This window comes from Panthera onca, chromosome D3, assembly GCF_046562875.1.
Source record: "Panthera onca isolate mPanOnc1 chromosome D3, mPanOnc1 haplotype 2, whole genome shotgun sequence".
Lineage (NCBI taxonomy): Eukaryota > Metazoa > Chordata > Mammalia > Carnivora > Felidae > Panthera > Panthera onca.
Genome location: NC_138350.1, coordinates 7,452,747 through 7,474,103, shown reverse-complemented (window position 1 = coordinate 7,474,103; position 21,357 = coordinate 7,452,747). Strand labels below are relative to the sequence as shown.

The following is a 21,357-nucleotide window of genomic DNA, read 5'->3' as shown; positions in this document are numbered from 1 at the left end:
TTGCGGACCTGCTGTCTCAGGATCCTGATTCCTAAAAGGTATGGAAATAAGTCCCTGCTGGTGGTCCCAGTCTCCATAGCCTAGGTAAGGCTGGCAACTGCGGGCTTCCCCAGGCCCCCTGCAGAGCTGGGCCGGGAGGCAGCACACGGGAGGGATGGAGGGATAATGAGAGATGTCTCCAGCAGGGGTCAGCCAGAAGATCAAGCCTGGGGCGAGGTTTGAGCCTTGGCTTCCTAGGGCCTGTTGAGGCCACCACCTGTCTGCACTTTGCTTGTAACTATAGGCAGGACCAATTGTTAAAGCCTATGGAAAGAGGACTGCTCCCAGGTGGGCAGTAAGGTGGGGAGATACCTGATACCTGTTCTCTCCACCTCTTCCCTTCCCAGACCCTGAGGGAGTGAATGCACAGACCAGTTTAGTGCACACATCCTTTCCATTCTGTCCAGCTGGCACTGGTAGGGGAGGGGCATTTTTAATAGAATAGAAGGTTGAGGGGCGCTTGGGTGGCTCAGTCGGTTAAGTGTCCGACTTCGGTTCAGGTCATGATCTCACTGTGAGTTTGAGCCCCGTGTTGGGCTCTGTGCTGACAGGAGCCTGGAGCCTACTTTGGATTCTGGGTCTCCCTCTCTCTCTGCCCCTTTTCCACTCATTCTCTCTCTCTCTCGCTCTCTATCTCTGTGTCTCTCAAAAAATAAAGAAAAATTTTAAAAACTTTAAAAAAAAAAAAAGAAAGAAGGTTGAAGTTTAAAATGGACCAGACTATGGCTTAGGGACCAGAATAGGAATGTTGAAACAACAAAAATGTGACTGAGAAGTCAGATCAGACTGAGATGTTTTTAAGAAAGCCTACTTACTACCCAGCAAGAGGTTGAGGGCAGGATTGGGAAGAGCAGACTCAGTGGAAGCCAATGGAAACAATACCCTTGGGGATTACAGCCCCCCCCCCCCCCCCCCCCCCAAGAGATGTCCCCATTTTAAGCCCCAAGACCTGTGAATACAGTACCTGTTGAAAGGGTGTGATTAAGTCAAGGGTGTTGAGGATGGGCCCCATGTAATCAAGAGGGTCTTTTTAGGAGGGAAGGAGAAAGGTCAGATCTAGAGGAGATGGGATGATGAAAACACAGGTCAAAGTGAAGCCACCACCTGGAAAAGGCAAGGAATGAGTTCCCCACTAGAGCCTCCAAAAGAAACACAGCCCTCCCAACACCTTGATTGTAGCCCTATTAAGACCATTTGGACCACTGACCTCCACAGCTGTTAAGATAACAAATTCGTGTTGTTTTAAGCCACTGGGTTTGTGGTAACCTGTTACAGCTGCAATGGGAAACTCCCAGAACTCCCAGGATGGAGACTCCTCCCACCCCCAATTAAACCAGAAGCAGGGAGGTGCGTGGGAGAGAGCCTCTGCCCAGAGGCGTTTGGGGCAAGTGGTGTTTTTTGGAAGACGGAAACTAACAGAAACCCATTCCAGAGCAGTGCCAGAATGAAGTGCGTGCAGAGTGCTGGGGAAGCCCTGGGCGGGGAGGGACTTCGGAGCTGCGCGGGAAGGTGAGTAGGAGTCAGCCTGACCAGGGGGCTCAGCCTCCTGGCAGGAAGGCGCCCTCCTCCTTGCCAATACCAGCCCCCAGCAAGGACCCCTCGCCACTGCCAGACACAGCACCCCCCCCCCCCAGGGGTGTCCCGACCGCCTCAAGGTTGGCCATCCCCTGAGGGCATTCTGCCCACTCTCCAACCCCTACGTGGCAGATGCAATGCGGGGGACCCGCAGAGCCGCTCGGAGCCACCCCCAAGTAATGAGGGCAGGGGTGCTGCCAGAAGTCAGGCCCAGCTTCCCCGAGTGTGTGCGGTGGGGAGGGGAGCGTTTCCGCCCCCACTCCATCCCGCAGGAGGAAGGAAGTGGTTCCCTCCTCCCACCCCTTCCCTCAGGCTCGCCTGGGACAGGATTCTCGTGATTCGCGATTGGCTCCCACGGGCGGACCTTTGTCCATCCGCGGGACCGCGAGAGGCCCAGGCCAGGCTCGGAGCTGCGGGGTGGGAGGCGGCCGGGTGGGGGACAAGCCGGAGACCACAGGGGAGACAGGCAGGCCAGGGCAAGGGGACTGAGACACAGGCGGGAGCCAGGGACCGAGACGCGAACGGGGTGAGAGGGCGGGCGGGTCGCGAGGAGGGGCGGGTCGGAAGGGGCGGGCGGGGCGGCCCGGCGGGCGCAGAGCTCGCAGTCGCTGCGGTGGCCGCGGGCGGGAGGGGCGCAGGGTAAGTGCTCCGGCGCTGGGACGGGGGGGCGCGCGGCCCCCATTCCGACCCCTCCCAGCCGGCGCCCTCCGAGGAACGGACCCTCATCCCCGTCGCCGCTCCCCCGCCAGCCTGCCTGGGACCCCGCCCCCAGTTGCCCTCTGTTCTAGCGTTTACCAGGGCGGACGGTCATTCCCCGGGGGACCCCTCCCCCAGCCCTTGTCCAGAGGGTACTAGAGTCAGGTGGGGGGCGGGGGGGGGGGGCAGGAGACAGTATGCCACGCGACATGGGAGGGAAGTCCCTCTTGGCCTCAGTTACCTCCCCTTGAAAAACGGGAGCCTTGATAAGAACTGCCCTTTTGCACGGGCGTGCTTAACGTGGGGACAGGTGCCTTCATTCATCACACGCTGAGGGCAGCAACAGGTGAGGTAAGTACCCTTCTTGTCTCCCTCTCACAGGTGAAGAAACCGACACTGGGGCCAAGCCACCCTGCCAAAGGAGGCAGAGCCAGAACTCACACCCAGGTCCGTGTGAACCCCTAAATCCTTTTATTCCTCGTCCTTGCCTCTCGCTGCCCCGCCAGGGAGACTGCAGAGAGAGAAGGGGTGGTAAACGTAGTACTGGGGACCCCGGGGGGAGGCTGAAATGAGGGAACCTCCAGGGCAGCAAATCCTTCACCTGGAAATACTGGAAACACCCACCTCTTGGGGCAGGGTGTGCTGAGGAACAAGAAGGGTAGGCTGGGGACAGGTTAAACTCCAGGACACGGAGGTACAGCCAGCCCCCTGCAGGAACTCAGAGACCTTTACCCCCCACCCCCCCAGCCCTGCGCCTCTGCTGAGTGCAGGGGCTCCTGCAGGCTTAGCCATGGGACTCCACCTCTCCATGCCTCAGTTCCCTCCACCGTTCCGTGGGGTTGAGCATGGTACTTCCCTCACAGGAGTGCTGAGAGTTAAGTGAGATGGTTGGTATACAAGCTTAGCCCAGCATCTGGCCCAAGGTTGCTACCGAGCTGTGTCCCCCTCCAGCCTCACCCGCCCCTCTGAAAGCACTCTTCTGTCCTGGACACCTTTCACCTAAGGTCATTCAGGGCCACCTGAGACCTGCAGTGTTTCTGGAAAGGCCCAACATCGGCTGGAAGCTTCTGATAAGACAAAAGCTGGCAGTGGTAACTTCTCACCCTCCGAGTACCTGGGGGAAAGTAGGGGCAGGGTTTTGAAAATCTTTGGGCTGAGGCTTGCACAATTCCAGAGTTGTTCTGCAGCCCCCAAGCCCTCCCCATCCCATCCCTGGTTTAGAGTGAAGGAGGAAGTCCAGAGTGTTCTTCCCCCAAAACCTGGTCTTCATCTCCTCTCCAGCATGTAAGTCGGCAGCAGGTTCTACTTCTCGGCATGTTCTGAATCTGGCCATTGCTCTGCATCCCCGTATCGTTTGCCTCCTCTTGGCCTCCGTGCCACCACTCTTGACCCCCAAATATTCAGAGTTGTTTACCACGCCCTCTATGAGATCAGACCCTTGTCTCCTGCCACTGCCCCCTTACTGCAGCCACACTGACCTCCTCTTTCTTCCTTGGACTTGCTGAAGGTTTTTTTATGTTTTTCTGCGGGGTTTTTTTTTTGCCCTCTGAGGGCCTGTGCACATGGTCTTCCAGCCATCTTCTTGTGACTTGACCTCTCTGCAATTCAGGGACCACTCTGCAAGTCTCCTACTCAAGTCTTCCCCCACTACTCCACCTGCAGGAGCCACGCTGGCCTGGTCCCTTCTTGCATTACTGTTTTTCCTTCTTTGCATGCTTAGTCTTGGGTGGTGTTACCTTGCTTATGTGTTTCCCTGGTTCCTTGTCTGTCCATCCAGCTAAAGTATCAGTCTGTCAGGGCCATGGCCTTTATCTTCTTGGCTTTGGATTCCCCGGAACTCAGCACAGCGCTTGGCACATAGTGAATGTTCCAATTATATTGTACAATTGCAAGCAAGTGTGTGCAACCATTCAGGGTTCTACTTCTCATTACTTAACAGAATTCTTTCTGTATTTCGACATGACACCCCAGAGTTGTCATTGCTTCTGTCAGGCCATAGCCTTTCTCGGCTTTTCTCAAAAGCGGGGCTTGTGGGGTCTTTCCAGCTTCTAGGCATCACATCCAGCTTAGCTTGTCCACACTGTACATGTTTTTTGCTATCAAATTATTTCTTTGAGATAATAGTTCCCAAACTGTTGTGTTCAAGTCAAGAGTATGATTATTTTGAAGGCACTTGCCACTTATCACCAGATGGCTGTTGAGGAAAAACTATGCCTGGCAATGTGTGCAAGTTTCCCTACAGCCCCACAAGCACTGAGTTTTATCACTTTTGTCTGTTTTAATGGGCAGTTCGTAGTAGGTTGCAATTTTCTGTTGCTTGAATTAGTGAACCTGGGATTTTTTTTTTTTTTTTTTTTTAATGTGCTGGTTCTATTTCCTGTCTTGTGAAGGAAGGAAATCTCCAGGCGCCTTAACTGCCCCCTTCACCTTTGCTTGTGCTAATGGTTCCATTTCAGCCCATCTCCTGAGAGCAGGTCGAGGGACCCAAGGGGCTAGAACAGGAACACACTGAGCTGAACTCTGCTGGTTACAGAAGCTGTTCTGTCAGTCGACCAGCAAGAAATTCTCCAAGAGTCCCTTATGCCCCCAGCATGGTACTAAGGAGAAGAACTTTTTTTTCTAAGTCTCTGTGAATATATTTTTTTCTCAGAATGATCATTTTGTCCCCCAATTATAAAATCACACAGTGTGCAGTGTTATTGGAACATTGGGGCAGGAAAAGATGGGGAAGTAATGTAAACACTGATCACTAGTGGGACTACATACATTCCTACAGGGAAGTCTTGGGCTGTCATTCCAAGGAGTGCGCTTGATTTCGCACACATCGATCTGGGACAATGAGAAACACTGTATCATTTTCCTATGGCTGCTGTAACAAGTCACCACACATGGGAGCCTTCAAACAACATAAATTTATTACCTTGCAGTGCTGAGGGCATCAGATGTACAAAAATCAATCCACTGGGTCCAAATCAAGGCCTTGGCGGGGCCGCATTCCTTTTGGAGGCTCTAAAGGAGGATCTGTTTCTTTGCAACTTCTAGAGGCTGTCTGCATTCCTTGGATTGCAATCCCCTCCCTCTGTCTTCAAAGCCAGTTGCATAACATCCTCAAATCTCTGGCTCCAACTTCTGGGTCTGTACTCACCTGTCCTTCTGTGTCTGATTCTCCTGCTCTGCTCTATTCATAAAGACCCTTCTGATTACATCGGACCCACCTGGATATGGATAATCCCCGTCTTGGGGTCCTTAATGTACTCATATCTGCAAAGTCCCTTTTGCCATGTAAAGTGACATATTCACAGGTTCTGGGGATTAGGACATGTATATCTTTGGGGGTGGATCATCACTGAGCCTGCCACACCCTAAACGGAAATAAGCAAGATTCACGCAGTATGCGTGGGCTCACATTTGTTTAAGTTTTAAAAAAAGAGAAAAAGAGTAAATACGGGTGTGTTGGTGAAGGCCTAGAACACCACTGAAGGCCACAAAGGAGACTGGTAAGAGTGGCTGCTTCTGGGGGCATCTGGATGGTTTAGTCAGTTGAGTGTCTGACTTCAGCTCAGTCTGTGAGCGCAGAGCCTGCTTCCGATCTTCTGTCCCCCTCTCTGCCCCTCCCCTACTTGCGCTCTCCCCACAATAAAAAAAAAAAAAAAAAAAAAAAAAGTGGCTGCTTCTGGGGAGAATGGGTAGAAAGGAGGCTTTTTTGTCATATATTTTTTTGTGTTCTTTCGCTTTTTAAAGTTTATTTTGAGAGGGCGAGCAAGGGAGAGGGAGAGAGAGAATCCCGAGAAATCAAGAGTTGGATGCTCGACCGACTGAGCTGTCCAGGCGTTCCTATTTCCCTTTAGTATGTGCATATGTCACCTACATTAAAAATAAAAATTTTTAATGTTTGTTTAATTTTGAGAGAGAGAGTGCACGTGAGTTGGGGGGGTGGGGAGGAGCCAGAGAGAGAAGGAGACCCGAATCCAAAGCAGGCTCCAGGCTCTGTGCTTACAGCACAGAGCCCACTATAGGGCTTGAACTCAACAAACCGTGAGATCATGACCTGAGCCAAAAAGTCAGCTTAACTGCCTGAGCCACCCAGATGCCCAGAAGTAAATTTTAAGAAGTAACACAAACTCACTGTAAAAGTTCAGACCTTCTAGAAGTCAGTAGAAGGAAAATACCCACACTCCCTTTTTGTCCAGCAATAACCACTGTAAAGAGTTTGGCTATATTCTTGCAGATGTATTTTTTAAAATGCATGCGTAGGGGCACCTGGGTGGCTCAGGCAGTTAAGTGTCTGACTCTTGATTTCAGCTCAGGCCATGATCTCATGGTTCATGGGATCAAGCCCTGCATTGGGCTCTGCTCTGACAGCACAGAACCTGCTTGGGATTTTGTCTCCCTCTCTCTCTCTGCTCCTCCCCTGCATTTGCTCTCTCTCTCTCTCTCTCGAATAAGAAAGAGATAATAAAAATAAAATATTTTTATTTTAATAAAATAAAAATGCATATGTAAGTTTTCATGTAGATGGAGTCATACTGTATACACTATGCTGTAATATGAATTTTTAAACAGTGTTTATTTTGAGAACACTTGTGCACGTGAGAGTACGAGAGGGGCAGGAGAGAGAGGGAGAGAGAGAATCTGGCAGAGCAGAGACCACTCGGGGCTCCATCCCACAAACGGTGAGATCATGCCCCAAGCTGAGATTAAGAGTTGAATGCTCAACCAACTGAGCCACCCAGACTCCCCTGAATTTTTTTTTATCTTACTATATTATTCACCTCTTTCCTTATCTGCATATCAAGATTTAACAACACTAGCATTTGCCACTGCTCAGATGTACCCTAACTGACTTAACCAGAACCTCATTGGTGGACATATAGATACTTTGTTGCTTTCCAAGGCATTCCCAGCACTGGAGTGTATGTCTGTGTGTCTTTTTTTTTTTTTTTTTTTAAGTGTAAACTGAAGTGAAAGTCACATAACATGAAATTAACCATTTTACCATTTGGTGAACATTTAGCAAAGGATCCCATGACATTTAGTGCATTCCCAATATCATGCAACCGTCACCTCTATCCAGTTCCAGAACATTTTCATCAAATCAAAAAGAAACCCTGCATCCTAAACAGTCACCCTCTGCCCCCCATCACCTTACTCCCCGGCAGCCACCAATCTTTCTGTGGATTTGCGTGTTCTGGGTATTACAGATCAGTGGAATCATGTAATGTGTGATGTTTTGTGTGTGGTTTATTTGATTTAGTATAAATCACTCGTTGTAGCATGGATCAGTACTTGATTTCTTTTTATGACTGGATAACGTTCCATTGTATGGATATGACATCTTTGATATATCCGTTCATCCCTTAATGGATACTTGAGTTATTTCCACCTTTTGGCAGTGACTGTTTGTGTACATGTATTTGTTTTGAGTGCCTGTTTTCAATTCCTTTGGGTATATGCCAAGGATGTGCATCCTTCCACATACACTTTGAGCTTTATGCTATTTTCAGAGGCTGTTAACGTAAGCAAGTTAAAAATAGTTTGTAACAAAGTGTTGCAAAGCACATACTAAGATAAAGGAGAGCAGAATGTCAGATCCAGACAAATGTTTTCTTACTTTCCAGATCCAGAGAGGACAGGAAAATGGCCACCTGGGATGAAAAGGTAAATTAATTCTGGCAGACCAGCAGCATTAAAGGACTTCTGGCATTGAAGACAGTTCTGCTTGGTGTTACAAACAAGATAAAAGGAAAACACCTGTTTGGGGTGTTTCTGCCTTACCAAAGTGTTTCGTCACAAAGGTGAAAACTGTAGCAGGAAGTCACAAACCTCAAGATGGCCTAATAACCTGAATCAGACCATTCAAACACCACCTCTGCATTTTTTAAAATGTTTCTTTGTTTTTGAGAGAGCGCATGTGTGCAAGCAGGGGAGGGGCAGAGAGAGAGAGGAAGAGAGAAGGATCTCAAGCAGGATGCACATTGTTGGCACAGAGCCTGACACGGGGCTCAAACTCATGAACTGTGAGATCGTGACCTGATCTGAAGTCAAACGCTTAACTGACTGAGCCACCCAGACACCCCTCACCTCTGCTTTTTAATCACCATGTGTCATAGGCCAAGACTTTCACCTCCCTGAGTCTCTGTGTCCTTATCTGGAAAAGGGAGCTAAAATTACCCTTGTTCCTGAAGGTTGGGAGGAGTTGAAGAGACAGTGGTCTCAGAATGCTAGGCTGATACTGAGCCCATACGGGGCTTTTCCCTACTGCCCATTTTACCATTTTACAGATAAAGACACTTGGACAAGATCACACAGGTAGGAAGCGGCCGAAGTAGGATTTTACCCTGGCCTCTCTCCAGAGAGAATGCTTTGCTTCCTGTGGCATGAGACCATCCCAAGCAGAGCCGTTAAACCCCGTTCTTGATATCTGGATGCAGGTTTGTTGGGTTTGAGGGGACATCAGTTGTGAATAGTGAGGACAAGGCAGAAGGGAAACGTTGGCTTCCGTTTCACCTGTTCACTAGGAGGTTCTGGGGGGTCTGGCCAGGTAGAGCCATCAGGGCAGTGTTAGAAGCTCAGGGTGGCAGCAGGGTGAGGAGGGCGGGGTCCAAGAAGCAGGGCCATGGGATGATAATGATGAGCATCCTGTATCTCATCAAATTGATGACCCCTTTAACTGTAAGAGTCCTTCGGATTTTAGGTCTGTTAACAGTGTCGTGGGGTAAATGGCCAGTGGATGCCACCAACTCCGATTTCAGAAATGTTGAAATCTAGGGAAGAATCTGGGGACATGTTTGTCTTTGAATTAATGAACTAAGGTGCAGAAGTTGTAATAATAACACAAGCAATGTCTCTGGAGCACTCACTGCTGTGCCAGGCATGTGCTAAGGGCTTTCTGTGTATTTGATTATTTAATGCTCACAACAGCCCTGTGCACTAAGTACTGTTCTTTCCCTTATCTTCCAGGTAGGGAAATTGAAGCCCAGCAAGGTTTAGCAATTTGCTCAAGGTCACACAGCTGGCAAGGGGTTCAGACCCACGCTGCCTGGCTTCCATGTCCTGATTACTGACTAGTGATTGTGCCCTGTCTGCTTTTCAGACACAGTCTAGCCCAAAGACAGGTTAGGTCTCCAGAAGGAAGAGCCCAAGGAAGAGCTCACCCCTGGCAGGAAGGGAGCCGGGAGTGGGGAGCACAGGGGCAGCACCGGCTCTCTGGGGAGGATTCCTTCCCTCATTCATTCATTCATTCAGCCACAAATGTTTATATCGACACCAGCCATGTCCTGGAACCAACTACAGCTCTCAGGCCATAGCTACCAAACTGAAGGCATTGGTCTCTGCCTGCCAGTGACTTCCTCTGTAGCTGCGAGACCGGTCTCAAGTCACAAAACTGAATATGTGAAGGTGCACGTGGGGTGAGCAGTAAAGGAGAAGCCATGGTTAATGTGGGCCCCTCACAAGGGCCACTGAGACCTTCAGACCTTCTGATCAGAGGGCTCCCCGACCTGACACCTGTGGGGCCTGAGGAGGAAACCAGGTAGAGGATGAAGACCATGAGTCTTGGCAGAGGAAGCGACCTATGCCACGGCCAGAAGGCGGATGGCCAGGGTAGGGCAGCGTGGTGGGGGGCCAGGACGTGCTCAATCTGAAGAGACCAGGCCAGGCAGGGCCCAGGGGACACTGAAGGTTCTGGTGGTGGTGCTTGGAACAGTGGGCAGGCCCCTGGTGGGCAGGGCAGCCGCCGATCAGGCCTGGACTTCGAAAAGCCTCTCTGGTGTCCTGTGGAGATGGGTGGAAATGCCAGAAAGCACATGGGGGGCAAGCAAGGTGGGAGCCCTCCTGCAGGGGAGCAGGGAGCGAGGCGCTGGCACTGGAGAGAAGCGAGCAGTTGGGAGGGATTTACGAGTTCAGTGCCCAGAATCTGGGGAGGATGACACGGAACGTGGGGCTCATGTTCAGAGGAGGAAGACCCCTTTCCTTTGGAGGGTCGTGGAGGGTTCTGCAGAAAAGGCAACCTTTGAGCTGGGCCTTGGGATTTGAACTTACGGGATCCAAGAGAAGGGCATTTCCAGCAGAGGGAACGGCATGGAGAAAGGCCTGGAGGCAGGCTCATGTGAAGTTCTACAGAGCAGAGGGGAGTTGAGGGGTGAGGTGATGGGGAAGGTCCCTGTATGCCCGGCTGAGGAATCTGCACTTTGACCATGGAGAACCCTAGTTCTGGAGCAGATTACCTTCCGGTCTGGGAGGTGCTAGTCTCCCCCCTGTGCAAGCCGGCCTAGGGTTGCTCTGGGGCTCCAGCGGGTCAGCCCCAGGGAGAGCAGCTCAGGGCCGGACAGCCTGGGTTCCAGTGCTACATCTGCCCCTTGTGGGCCGTGTGACCAGCTTCCAAGCCACCCTGAGCCTCTGTGTCCACGGTCATGAGTGGGGTTGACAGTCACCACCACAGAGAGTTATGACCGTTCCTCATAAGGTGCTGGATACCTAGTACCTGGCACCTGATAGAAACTCCAGGAGCTCCAGTTATTGCACATGGAAACCATTCATACTTTCCTTCGTTCGTAGTTACGTATTAAGTCGGGCAAACCAAAAGAGCATGTGGAAGTGCTCAGTGCTGGTTATTTTGCAGTGGAACCAGCCCATGTTGTTCTGGACAAAATTCAATAGCGTGTGTTGAGCATCATGAAAATGTTCCTAATCAAACGTGGGCGTCTCACTTAAAAGGAGATATAACCCATGAAAAGAAAACTGCACCGTATTTCTTGTCACATGAGGTGCCATTGATTATAGATGCGCCATTATTTTATCACAAAGAACATAAAACTGCCATTTACTGTGACCTTATGTTGCATAACGTTAACACTGGTCAGTTGTGAGACATTCAGATTTCAAGAGGGTCAAAATATAAGGAAATGTGGCCTTTGAATTGGTGATGAAGGTGCTAAAAATGAGCAATCAGTAAACGCAATAGTGAGAGCATCAACTTCTTGGTGAAGTTTCTTGGCCATTAAAACGTACATCTGCGGCGCCCCGGGTGGCTCAGTCAGTTAAGCCACTGGCTCTTGACTTCAGCTCAGGTCACGCACGATCTTACAGTTGTGGGATCTAGCCCCGCGTCAGGCTTTAGCTGGGTGTGGTACCTTCTTAAGATTCTGTGTCTGTCTCTTTCTCTGCCCTGCACACACTCGCTCAGTCTCTTTAAAAAAAAGGGGGGGGGGGTTGGGGGACCAAAAATCTAGTGGGAAAAATAACATATGAGATTGTGTGTGGTCTTTGATCACAATTGTAAAAGAGACCTTAGGTGGATGATAAGTCTGTTGTATTAGGAGTATCATGAATTTACTTCCTTTTGCTCATGTCTTCACGATGCTGAAAGAAATAGATCTAGAATAAAGGTCTGTTCGTTGGGGTGAATGACAGCAGGTAAAGTGGGGGTGGGGAGTGTCCAGGGGAGTCTGAATGAAACCAGGGAGCTGGTGGGGTGGGGTGAGGGTCGAAGGCACAGAAGCACGGGATAGAGCTGAGGAACCAAGGAGACATGCTGGGGGGAGGGCGATGACACCAGTTGTTGGGGGGGGGGGGATGACCCCTGAGAGGGGGGACACAGGAGCCTTTTTTGCCACAGAGGCCAGTACAAGGGCTGGAGCTGGAGAAGGTTGGGTCAGGATCACTTGTAGCACCTGAGCCTCTGTTGATTCAGAGAACAAGTTCCTGTTAGTAATTTATCCTTGTGCAGTTAATTGTGCGGGTTTGTTTTTCTTTCTTGAGTTTATTTTGAGAGAGAGAGAAAGAGAGAGTGGGGGGGAGGGGAAGAGAGGGAGAATCCCAAGCAGGCTCCGCACTGTCAGCACAGAGCCCAATGTGGGGTTCGAACCCACAAACCATGAGATCATGACTTCAGTTGAAGTCGGACACTTCACTGACTGAGCCACCCAGGCACCTCAGTTGTGGGTTTTTTTGTTTTGTTTTAATTTTCAAGTTAGTTAACATACAGTGTAGTCTTGGCCTCAGGAGTAGAACCCAGTGATTCGTCCCAGTGAGACACCCAGTGCTCATCCCAACAAGCGCCCTCCTTAATGCCCGTCACCCATTTAACCCACCCCTCAACTGTGTTTTTAAAAAAATGTTGTCATAGCAATGCTTTTACCAGCTCTTTATTGTCCGGCTGCCCTAGTGTTTGAGGGGAAGATCATGGTGTTGCAGGAGAAATTGGCGGGAGTTTCAGCCCTGGTTCAGAGAGAGGGGCCGTGGACTCTGCCCCTTCCCACCACCCTGCAACTCAAGAGTTCCTCTTCTGTGAAATGGGAACGGAAACACTCCGTCTACAGTGGTGGGGCTCAAAGAAGCTCGTGCGTGAGAAGCACTGAGCAGGGCCGCACAGACTCAACCCACGGGAGCTGTTCCCTGGGTCATGAGGACGAGCTGGGTTTTCAACCAGCAGCTGACCTCCTCTTCCTCTCAGAGGAGGATTGTGTGTCGCCAGCCACACGGGGAACCTGGGAGCCAGTGTGCTTAGAAATCGCTATAGCCCTTTGCTCATTTCTCATGAGCTGGAGGCGCCAGGTTTATTTATGGTGCACGTTCTCAACTTTGGCCGCAGATGGGAGATCCCAACACCCAGGCCACCCCCAGACCAATCACGATCTTGGGGCCTGAGACCCAGGCATTGGGTTTTTTGGTTTTTTGGTTTTGGTTTTTAAAGCTTCCAGGTGGTTCCAAAGTGCAGCCAGGGCTGAGAGCCACTGGTTAGACTGTGGCGGGGTAGGGCCTCTCTCCATGGGCTACTTCACAGTGAGGCGGGGTAGAGCGTGCTCTGTTCCAGGGCCAAAGCATTGCTAAGATGTTGGAGCCGGAAATTCCCTGGATGCCTCGGTCTCACATTGGTGATAGCTCTTAATTTCTGGCTGAAAAACGGTTGGTTGGTTGGTTTTTCTTTCTATGCTTTCATTTTCTTATGTTTTTGTAAACAACCTGACTTCTGCTTCCCAGTTAATGTGGCTGACGTCACACACTTTAGACGGGACTGTCTCCTCTCTGGCAATCCTCGTCTCCTTACCCCTGGGAAATAGACTGGGCACGTCCTCCCATATCTGCATCTTTAAAACTCAACCCGTTGGTGACTCCTGCAATCGGTCGTTTAAGCAATGAACTAGAATAAAACGGAAAATACAAGAGTTTCTCGCACTTAGAAACTTGAGTGTTGGTTGTGGAACACGTGTATGTATGTCAGAGTGTACTAAAAGGCAGCATGTAAAATGTATTTTTCTCACTGAGTAACACTCGGCTGAGCTCCCTGCACGGCCCTGAGCTCCTCACAGCTGTGAGCCTGGTCCAGGGCGGCGTTCAAAGAGGTTGTGCAAGAGGAAGGGGCTCTGGGCCAGGCAGCCTGCGTCTCACTCTCACTGGCCGTGTGACCTGGGACAAGTTGTTGGCCTCTCCGTTCCCAGTTTCCTCGCCTGTCGATGGAGATGTCTCCATTCCCCACCTCACGAGGCTGTTGCAGTGTGTTACTAGAGGACCTTGTACGGAGCTCAGAAATGGCAGGTGCCCAGGAGGTAGTTGACGCTCACTGTGGCTCCTGCTACCGGATGTTATTGCCCGCGTCACCTCCACCCAGCCTCACCCTCATCTTGCCAGGTTGGTGGACCACTCTGTCAAGACGGGAGGGATCCTGACCCCACAGGAAAAGGAGAGAAGTGTTGCAGCATTTCTGGGGGGACGTGGGCCACCGGTCGGGCTCGTTGGCCCATAAGCAGCGGCCCCCGCAAGCCGGTCAGCCATCGGTGGTGGTTGTTTTTGCCAACCTCAGACTTCCTCCCCACCCTAGAGAAGGAAAAGCTGCCACGCTTATTTAAAGACTTCCCTGATTTTAAAAATAGGCATTCCTCAGAACACCAATCCCCGGGGGCTGGGGGCGCGGCCCTGGGGTAGGGGACCGTGCTCCCGGAGGCCCTCCCTCCTCCCTCCCGCCAGAGGAGAGGTTTGCTTCAGGGCTTCATTCCACCATCCAGGTATGTTCAGTGGGGAACTGCCAGCTGCCAAGCATGGAGGGCCCTCATGGTGGCTGACGGTCTCTAACAGAGGACTCAGTTCCTCCGGTGGGGACAGCGCGAAGTGACGTGTCCACTGGGAAGCCTGTTAGAGACTCGGGGCTCAAGGTGGCTGCTGGGGGCTGGTCAAGGAGGTACCTTCTGTACAGCACTTAGAAAATTCCAGGCTCCCTGAAGGAAAGCAAGTGTTCAACATAAACTGAATTGTGTATACACACGGTCTGGGCCCACTGAGCTGTTCTTACCAGTAAATGGTGGAACCCTCCAGATGCCAGCCAGGGACCAAGCAGGCCTTTTCTAAGAACAGCAGCCTCAAGCCTGTTCTGCACAGAGAGTGACGGGACTATGTTCTGAGAAGTGCTGTCTGGCCGCAGATAGAGTGCCAGAGAGTAGTGAAGAGCTGCCGTATCCTCCACGTGAGAGGTAGAGGTGGGGCCACGGTGGTGGCAGAGGGCCCAGTGCCGAGTGGGCCCTGGGGGTGGGGGAAGGAAGGTAGGCACTGGGGACATCTTCCCTGAGTGTGTCTTCCGTGTTCTGGACCCGAAAACCAGAGACCCAGGTACCTGTCCAGGACTATCCGTTGACTGGTAGCGTTTGCCTTGTTGCAGGGCCTCAGTTTCCCCATCTGCTAAGGGAGGGAAGACAGCATCTCAGAACCTGATTTCTCCCTCTTAGAAAATCATCATTTTGTTGCTTTAAAAAAAAATCCGCTTTTTCTGCCATATTTTCCCCTTGTTTTATAAGGAATAAAACTGGTAGACTTGAGTTCATATTGGCGGCTTTACCAGTCACTGTTTGTTTTTAGGTATTTGTTCCATTCTTTTTTTTTTTTTTTTTTTTTTTTTTTTTTTTTTTTTTTTTTTTTTTTAAGAGTGAGTAGGAGAGAAGGGGTGGGGGGAGGGAGGGAGAGACAGACAGACAGACCATCTTAAGCAGGCTCCATGCTCAACATGGAGCTTGAAGCAGAGCTCAATCCCACCACCTGGGATCAGGACCTGAGCCTAAATCAAGAGTCATTCAACCAGCTGAGCCACCCAGGCATCTGTTTTGATTTTCTTATTCAGGGATTTCAGGTGTGTGTGTGTGTTCATCCTCCCCTCCCCCCCCCCCACCCCCTTACCCTCAATACTTCATTCACTATGCAATTCTCTGTAGGCGGGATCTCCCTCCAAGAATGGCTATTTCTCATGATTAAATCTAATAGAATAAAACTTGAAAGTTTCTTTTCACCCTCCAACCCAATTGAACTCCTTTCCCAGGGGGAACCATTTAGTTTGGGGTATTGATTTTGTCTGTTTTTAACAAAGATGGCATTATATGGTACAATCTGGTCCACAACGTGCTGCTTTTCACCTAGATTTCATATAGACCAAGAATACCTTTCTGTGTCAGCGCCTACAGGTACACGGGCTTGCTGCCTTCTTAACAGCTGCCTAGTATTGTCTTAGTGTGGGTCTCCCATAGCGTGTTTAATGATGGACTTTGAGGTCATTTCCAGGTTTGGGCTGTTGTAGCAGGACTTTAGGAAGCATCCATGTGCTTATGTGTGAGTCCCTTGGCATGTCAAAGGATGGGGACATTTTCAATTTTGACAGAAACCGGTTAAGGCTGATCCCCTCCTTCGCTCCCATGCCTGGCATATTGGAGCCGCTCAAACATCTTTTCGAAAGATGAAAGGAACTGTCCTGCTGCCCTCCTGAGAAGGGCGTGTCCGTTTACATGCCCCTGTCCCTTGCCTCTGTCATCCTGCCATGCCATGCGACTCTGAGCAGTTGGCCTCTTCTCCCCGCACCTCAGTGTCCCCTTCTGTGGATTGGAGAGCCTGCCCCTCCCTGCCCTGACTCCCTCCCAGGATTGTGACAAGCATGAAGAGCCGAAGGGGATGGAGGTGGCCTGTAAGCTGTGAGCAAAAGGAAGGCGCTGCTGCCAGGACTGGCTGCAGAAACAGGCTTTTCCAAGTGGTTTGTGACTGCTGAAGGAGCCCGCTTTCTCCCGCTTTCTCCTTGGAGTCCGGGGTTGGGGTGTGGCCCACAAGATACAGGGAGGGGGCACACCGTCCGTGGCCACCCATCGTAGGCTGATTCGGGCACAGGCTCTGCATTAGCTTCCTGGATCTGCTGTGATGATAACCACACACTGGGTGGCTTAACGCAGCAGAGATGCCTTCTCTCCGTTCTGAAGGCTCCGAGTCTAAAATCAAGGTGTTGGCAGGGTCGGTTCCTTCTGGAGGCGTTGAGGGAGCATCTGTTCCATGCCTTTCTCCCAGCTGCTGGTGGTTGCTGGCTGTCTGACATCCTTGGCTGGTAGATGCAGCCCTCCGGTCTCTGCCTCCACCCTCACATGGCCCCTCCTCCTCTTGTAAGGACAGCAGGGCCCACCCTAAATTCTGGATGATTCCATCTCAAGCCCCTTCACTAGTTAAACCTGCAAAGACCCGTAATCCAAGTAAGGTTATGTTCTGAGGTTCCATGTGGACGTGAATTTGGGGGCAGCCACTGTTCAACCCCACTACACGGTCCTAGAAGGCAGATCTCCATTCATTGGCTGCCTGCCTGCCTTTTTCTCAGCCATGTGTTCTAAAACAAGGGCTCCGAGTCGTAACAGCCCAGGGGCAGATCATGGCTCAGCCATTTCCTAAGTTGTGACTTGGGACAAGCCGCCTTCTTCACTAAGACCCAAAATGATGGTCTTAACCTCAGAGGGTTGCTAGGAATAAAATTCAGTAGTTCATTTAAGGAACTTTAGTGGTATATTAATATAATAAAACAACATAATAGTAGATGGTCACTGCTATTGTGTCTTATTGGAGTTTGGGGGCAGGAGATGTTGAATAATATGCAAATCAGGTTCCCAAAGTAGACTCTGGGAGGAAGCAGGGAAATGGGGGCTTAAGGGACATTGGGAATCCCCTGAATTTCTTTTTTTTAAAAAAGTGCCTTTTTCTGTGATTGTTGGATGACCGTGAAATAGGGACTCCCCCTCCTATAGATGGCAGCTTCAACACCTGTAAAACTAAATGTTCACAAGAACATTTTTTTTTCTCTGTCTCTTCTAGGTCTGTTTTTCTCATTTCTCCTCCCTCTCCCAGGTAGCAATCTTTTTGGTATGATACTTGACACGTGTAGAAAATAAGTAGGCGATACATTTACCTTTGAGGAGGTAGCTCCTGTGGTTTGCTCTTAATTCGTTTATTAAATAGTTTTCACACCCCTCCCTGTGAGAGCGGGGAAGAGTCTGCCCTCCCAGAGCTTACAGACCAGGGCAGGACACAGACGATACTGAGATGTCACAGCACAAGTTAGCAAATGGTAAGACATGGAAACAGAGGAGGGACACTCACCCAGCAGGTGGCGGCTAAGGAAGACCTCCCTGGGGTGGTACAATCTAGACACATCTGTAAAACCGTGTGTGACAGGCAAAAGATAATTCAGATAGCGGGCACAGGCATGTGGAGTTCTAGAGCAAGAGAGAGAGAGGTTTATTCTAGAACCACAAGGCATTGGGTGCAGCTGGGGTATGGCGGAGGCAGGGGACCTGCGGAGACCAAGAGAGCTTTGTGCCTTTGTTCTGAAGGCAGTGGTTGGCAGGAGGTAGGGTGGAGGACTAAAGGTCATGGGGGAGGAGGCAGGTGAGGGTAGGGCCACAGCCAGGTTGTCGCCACAGAAGGGGGACCCTGGCCACCGCTGTGTGGAGAAAGGACCAGGCAGAAGGCCAAGTGAGCAAGGAGGCCAGTGCAGGCGTCTAGGCAAGAGGTGATGGCAGTTGGAGAGGGGAAGAGGGAGAAGAAAAAGGGGCGTGAGGGGCACCTGGGTGGCTCAGTCGGTTAAGCGGCCGACTTCGGCTCAGGTCATGATCTCGCGGTCCGTGAGTTCAAGCCCCGTGTCGGGCTCTGTGCTGACAGCCCGGAGCCTGTTTCAGATTCTGTGTCTCCCTCTCTCTGACCCTCCCCCATTCATGCTCTGTCTCTCTCTGTCTCAAAAATAAAATAAATGTTTAAAAAAAAAAAAAAAAAAAGGGGCATGAGCCATTTTTAGGAGGTCAGATTGCCAAGGCTCAAGGGAGAGAGAGGAGCCCAAGACGATCTTTGGCTCTTGGCTTGGGCAGCAGGGTGGGTATGATGCCATGCCTTAGGGGAACATGGAAGGAGTAGTGGATGGGGGGCGGGGAAGATAAATGGATTCAGTTCAGGTCACAGCAAACAGATGACCTGGCGGGATACCACACATCACGCTGGAGGCTGATTTGCACGTGAGACTGATCTGCACGTGTTCTCAGTGTTGAGAGCCCAGGTGTGCTGAGACTGCCAAAGGAGGAGGCTGGCCCCTGCACCAGCACAGGGTCAGTTTTGGGGTCTGGGGGACCTGGTGGCATGGGGACAGGGACAATGGAGGCTGAGGAGGGTGGCCGGACCTGGGAGAAAAATCAAGAGGCAAGATTGTCAGACAGAACCGAGTCAACGGTGTGAGAGGATGCGGTCCAGTCCAGGTGGCAACCACAGTTGTGGGCTTTGCTCCAGGTGACCCTGGAGAGAGTAGTGTCAGGATATAAGGGGACGGCGAAGGTTAATGCGGGTGATGGAGAGATGGGCGTGTCCAGTGCCAGGGACCCTACTGGTCTAGATTCCCGGAGTTGTTAGTGACAGGACTCAGTCTAGCGTAAGCCTCAAAGGGAATCTGTCATTCGTGTGACTGCGAAGTCTGGGGGTTGCACGGGCAGGCAGTGGGCCAGCGAGCAGAGAAGCGAACTGTCCCCGGCCAGGGATGATGTCCGAGGAGCAGAAATGAGAGTTTGCGCTGCTGAAGAGGAAGGATAGCAGGCGCTCACGGAGGGCTGCTCCAGGCCCGGCCCTGTGGCTGGTGCTCTGAGCAGCTCACTGAGTCAATCCTCCCATTTGCCTGGGCAGGGAAGAGGAAGCTGAGAGCCCCGAGTGGGTGGTGAAAAGTTGCCGAAGCCCACAGCATTTTCATGATCAGCTATATCTTTGACCTTTTCTGAAACTCCTCTGCTTTTGGTATGTCATATTTTTGACTTAAAACCAGAGTTTTTTCTGCTCTGGCTGGGTGCCATAAATATTTTCATCCCAAATTAACAGAAAGTTGCTTTTTACTGGTCGCAAGGTTTCAGAAAGAAAAAATTCCCTCTCCTGTAAAATATAAATGCGGTTTTTACAAAGCACCCCAAGGCTCCCATCATGCCGAGAAAACCAGCCCAGGAGGTTTCCGTCTGCCAGGTGAGGCGTTTTAGGGGAGAATTATGGCCAGTAGCTGCCCGGAGGGCTTTGGGACAGCCATGGAGCTGGCCCTTGGCAACGGGAGGGAGGGTCCAGCCTGAGACCAGCTACAGCCCAGCATGGAAGACGGTACCAGTGCCCTCAGCCAGCAGATGGTGGGCTTCTGCTCCCGGTCAGGTGTCACATGAGACTCTGGGGACACAGGCCTTGCGTTCATAGAGCTTAACTGCTAGTGTGGAAAGAGAAGTCGTAGGTAAACGGCCATACACACAAAATTCTGATTAGAAACTGTCATGAGGGTCTCTCAAAAGAAAAAGAATACACAGATTACAAACCTGAGAAGGGGTCTGATTTAGGTTTTAGGGGTCAAGGAGGGCCCTCTCTGAAGAAGGGACATTTCAGCTGAGGCTCCAAGCTTGAGTGAAAGTGAGCCAAGCTCAGAGTTGGAAGAAGAGTAGTCCAGGTTGAGGGAAGATGCCATGTGAAGACCGGGTGTGGGGAGAATCCAGAGGGCTGGAGGGACAGAAGGGCCACAGGGCTGTGTATATAATAGGAGGGATCTTGGAGTTTGTTTAAAAATTCTTTTATCTTTTTTTTTCATTTATTTTTAATGTTATTAAGAGAGACAGAGCATGAGTCGGGGAGGGGCAGAGAGAGGGAGACACAGAATCTGAAGCAGGCTCCAGGCTCTGTCAGCACAGAGCCTGATGCGGGGCTTGAACTCCCAAACCATGAGATCATGACCTGAGCTGAAGTCAGATGCTTAACTGCCTCAGCCACCCAGGCACCCCTGTTTTAAAAATTTTTTTGTGTGCATTTTTTTATTTATTTTTGAGAGACGGAGCACAAGTGGGGGAGGGGCAGAGAGAGAGGGAGACCCAGAACCCGAAGCAGGCTCCACACTCTGAGCTGTCAGCACAGAGCCCGGAGACCTGAGTTGAAGTCAAACGCTTAACCGACTGAGCCACCCAGGCGCCCCTGGCGTTTATTTTGAGAGAGAATGTGAGCCAGGGAGGGGCAGAGAGGAAGAGAGAGAGAATACCAAGCAGGCTCCACACTGTCAGCACAGAGCCATATGTGAGGCTCAGTCTCACAAACTGTGAGATCATGACCTGAGCCAAAATCAAGAGTCAGACACCTAACCAAGCGAACCATCCAGGCACCCCAGGATCTCGGATTTTTATCCAAAAAACAGGGGACAGTGATAGGATCAGATACTATGATCAGAGGTGAGGGTTTATGAGGCCTGCTTGGGCTGCTGGTTGGAAAATGCACTGGAAGAACCAAGTCCAGGGAGAGAAATCTATAAGGAAACAGTTGCAATCTTTGGGATGAAGACTTGGACTGGGGAGGAGGAAGAAATGGACAGCATACGTGGGGAGATGAGAGCCAAACAGGCTCCAGGATTGTGGATGCGGAAAAAATCAGGTTTACTCTCAGGTGGTCATAAGCTCTCCTTGGACCTCTTTGTATCTCGTACCTCTTCTGTTTGAGGAAGTCTCAAACTGGGAGCTCCTCAGGCACCCGAACCATATGGGAGGCTGGGCAGAGGAGGCCACCCTGGAATCAGAGAGGGGAGATTGCCGTAGTTAATCCCTTTGGACTCTAACCTTTTCTGAGCTCGTGAAACCGTTTATGAAAAAAGTCTGAATATGCATCAAAGGTGTACTGTTGGAGAAAGATCATTTTATTTTACTTTGAAAAGTATAAAAATATAAAAGAATAAAAATACTATCGAGTACTTCTATAATCATCACCCTGAATTGACAGCTGTTA

General features: G+C 50.8%; 1 protein-coding gene across 10 annotated transcripts in view; it reads left to right on the top strand.

The window, feature by feature from the left end:
* The first annotated feature begins 1,379 nt into the window (after window positions 1-1,379).
* Window positions 1,380-21,357, top strand: part of HVCN1 (hydrogen voltage gated channel 1) — a 37,414-nt gene continuing 17,436 nt past the window's right edge. Inside the window, exons 1-3 of one of the 10 annotated variants that reach the window (XM_060612272.3) lie at window positions 1,382-1,548; window positions 2,692-2,757; window positions 7,929-7,968. In XM_060612272.3, coding sequence (XP_060468255.1) covers window positions 7,948-7,968 — 21 coding nt within the window. In that variant the 5' untranslated portion in view covers window positions 1,382-1,548; window positions 2,692-2,757; window positions 7,929-7,947. The other 9 variants (XM_060612275.3, XM_060612273.3, XM_060612274.3 and 6 more) reach the window with 9 other exon arrangements.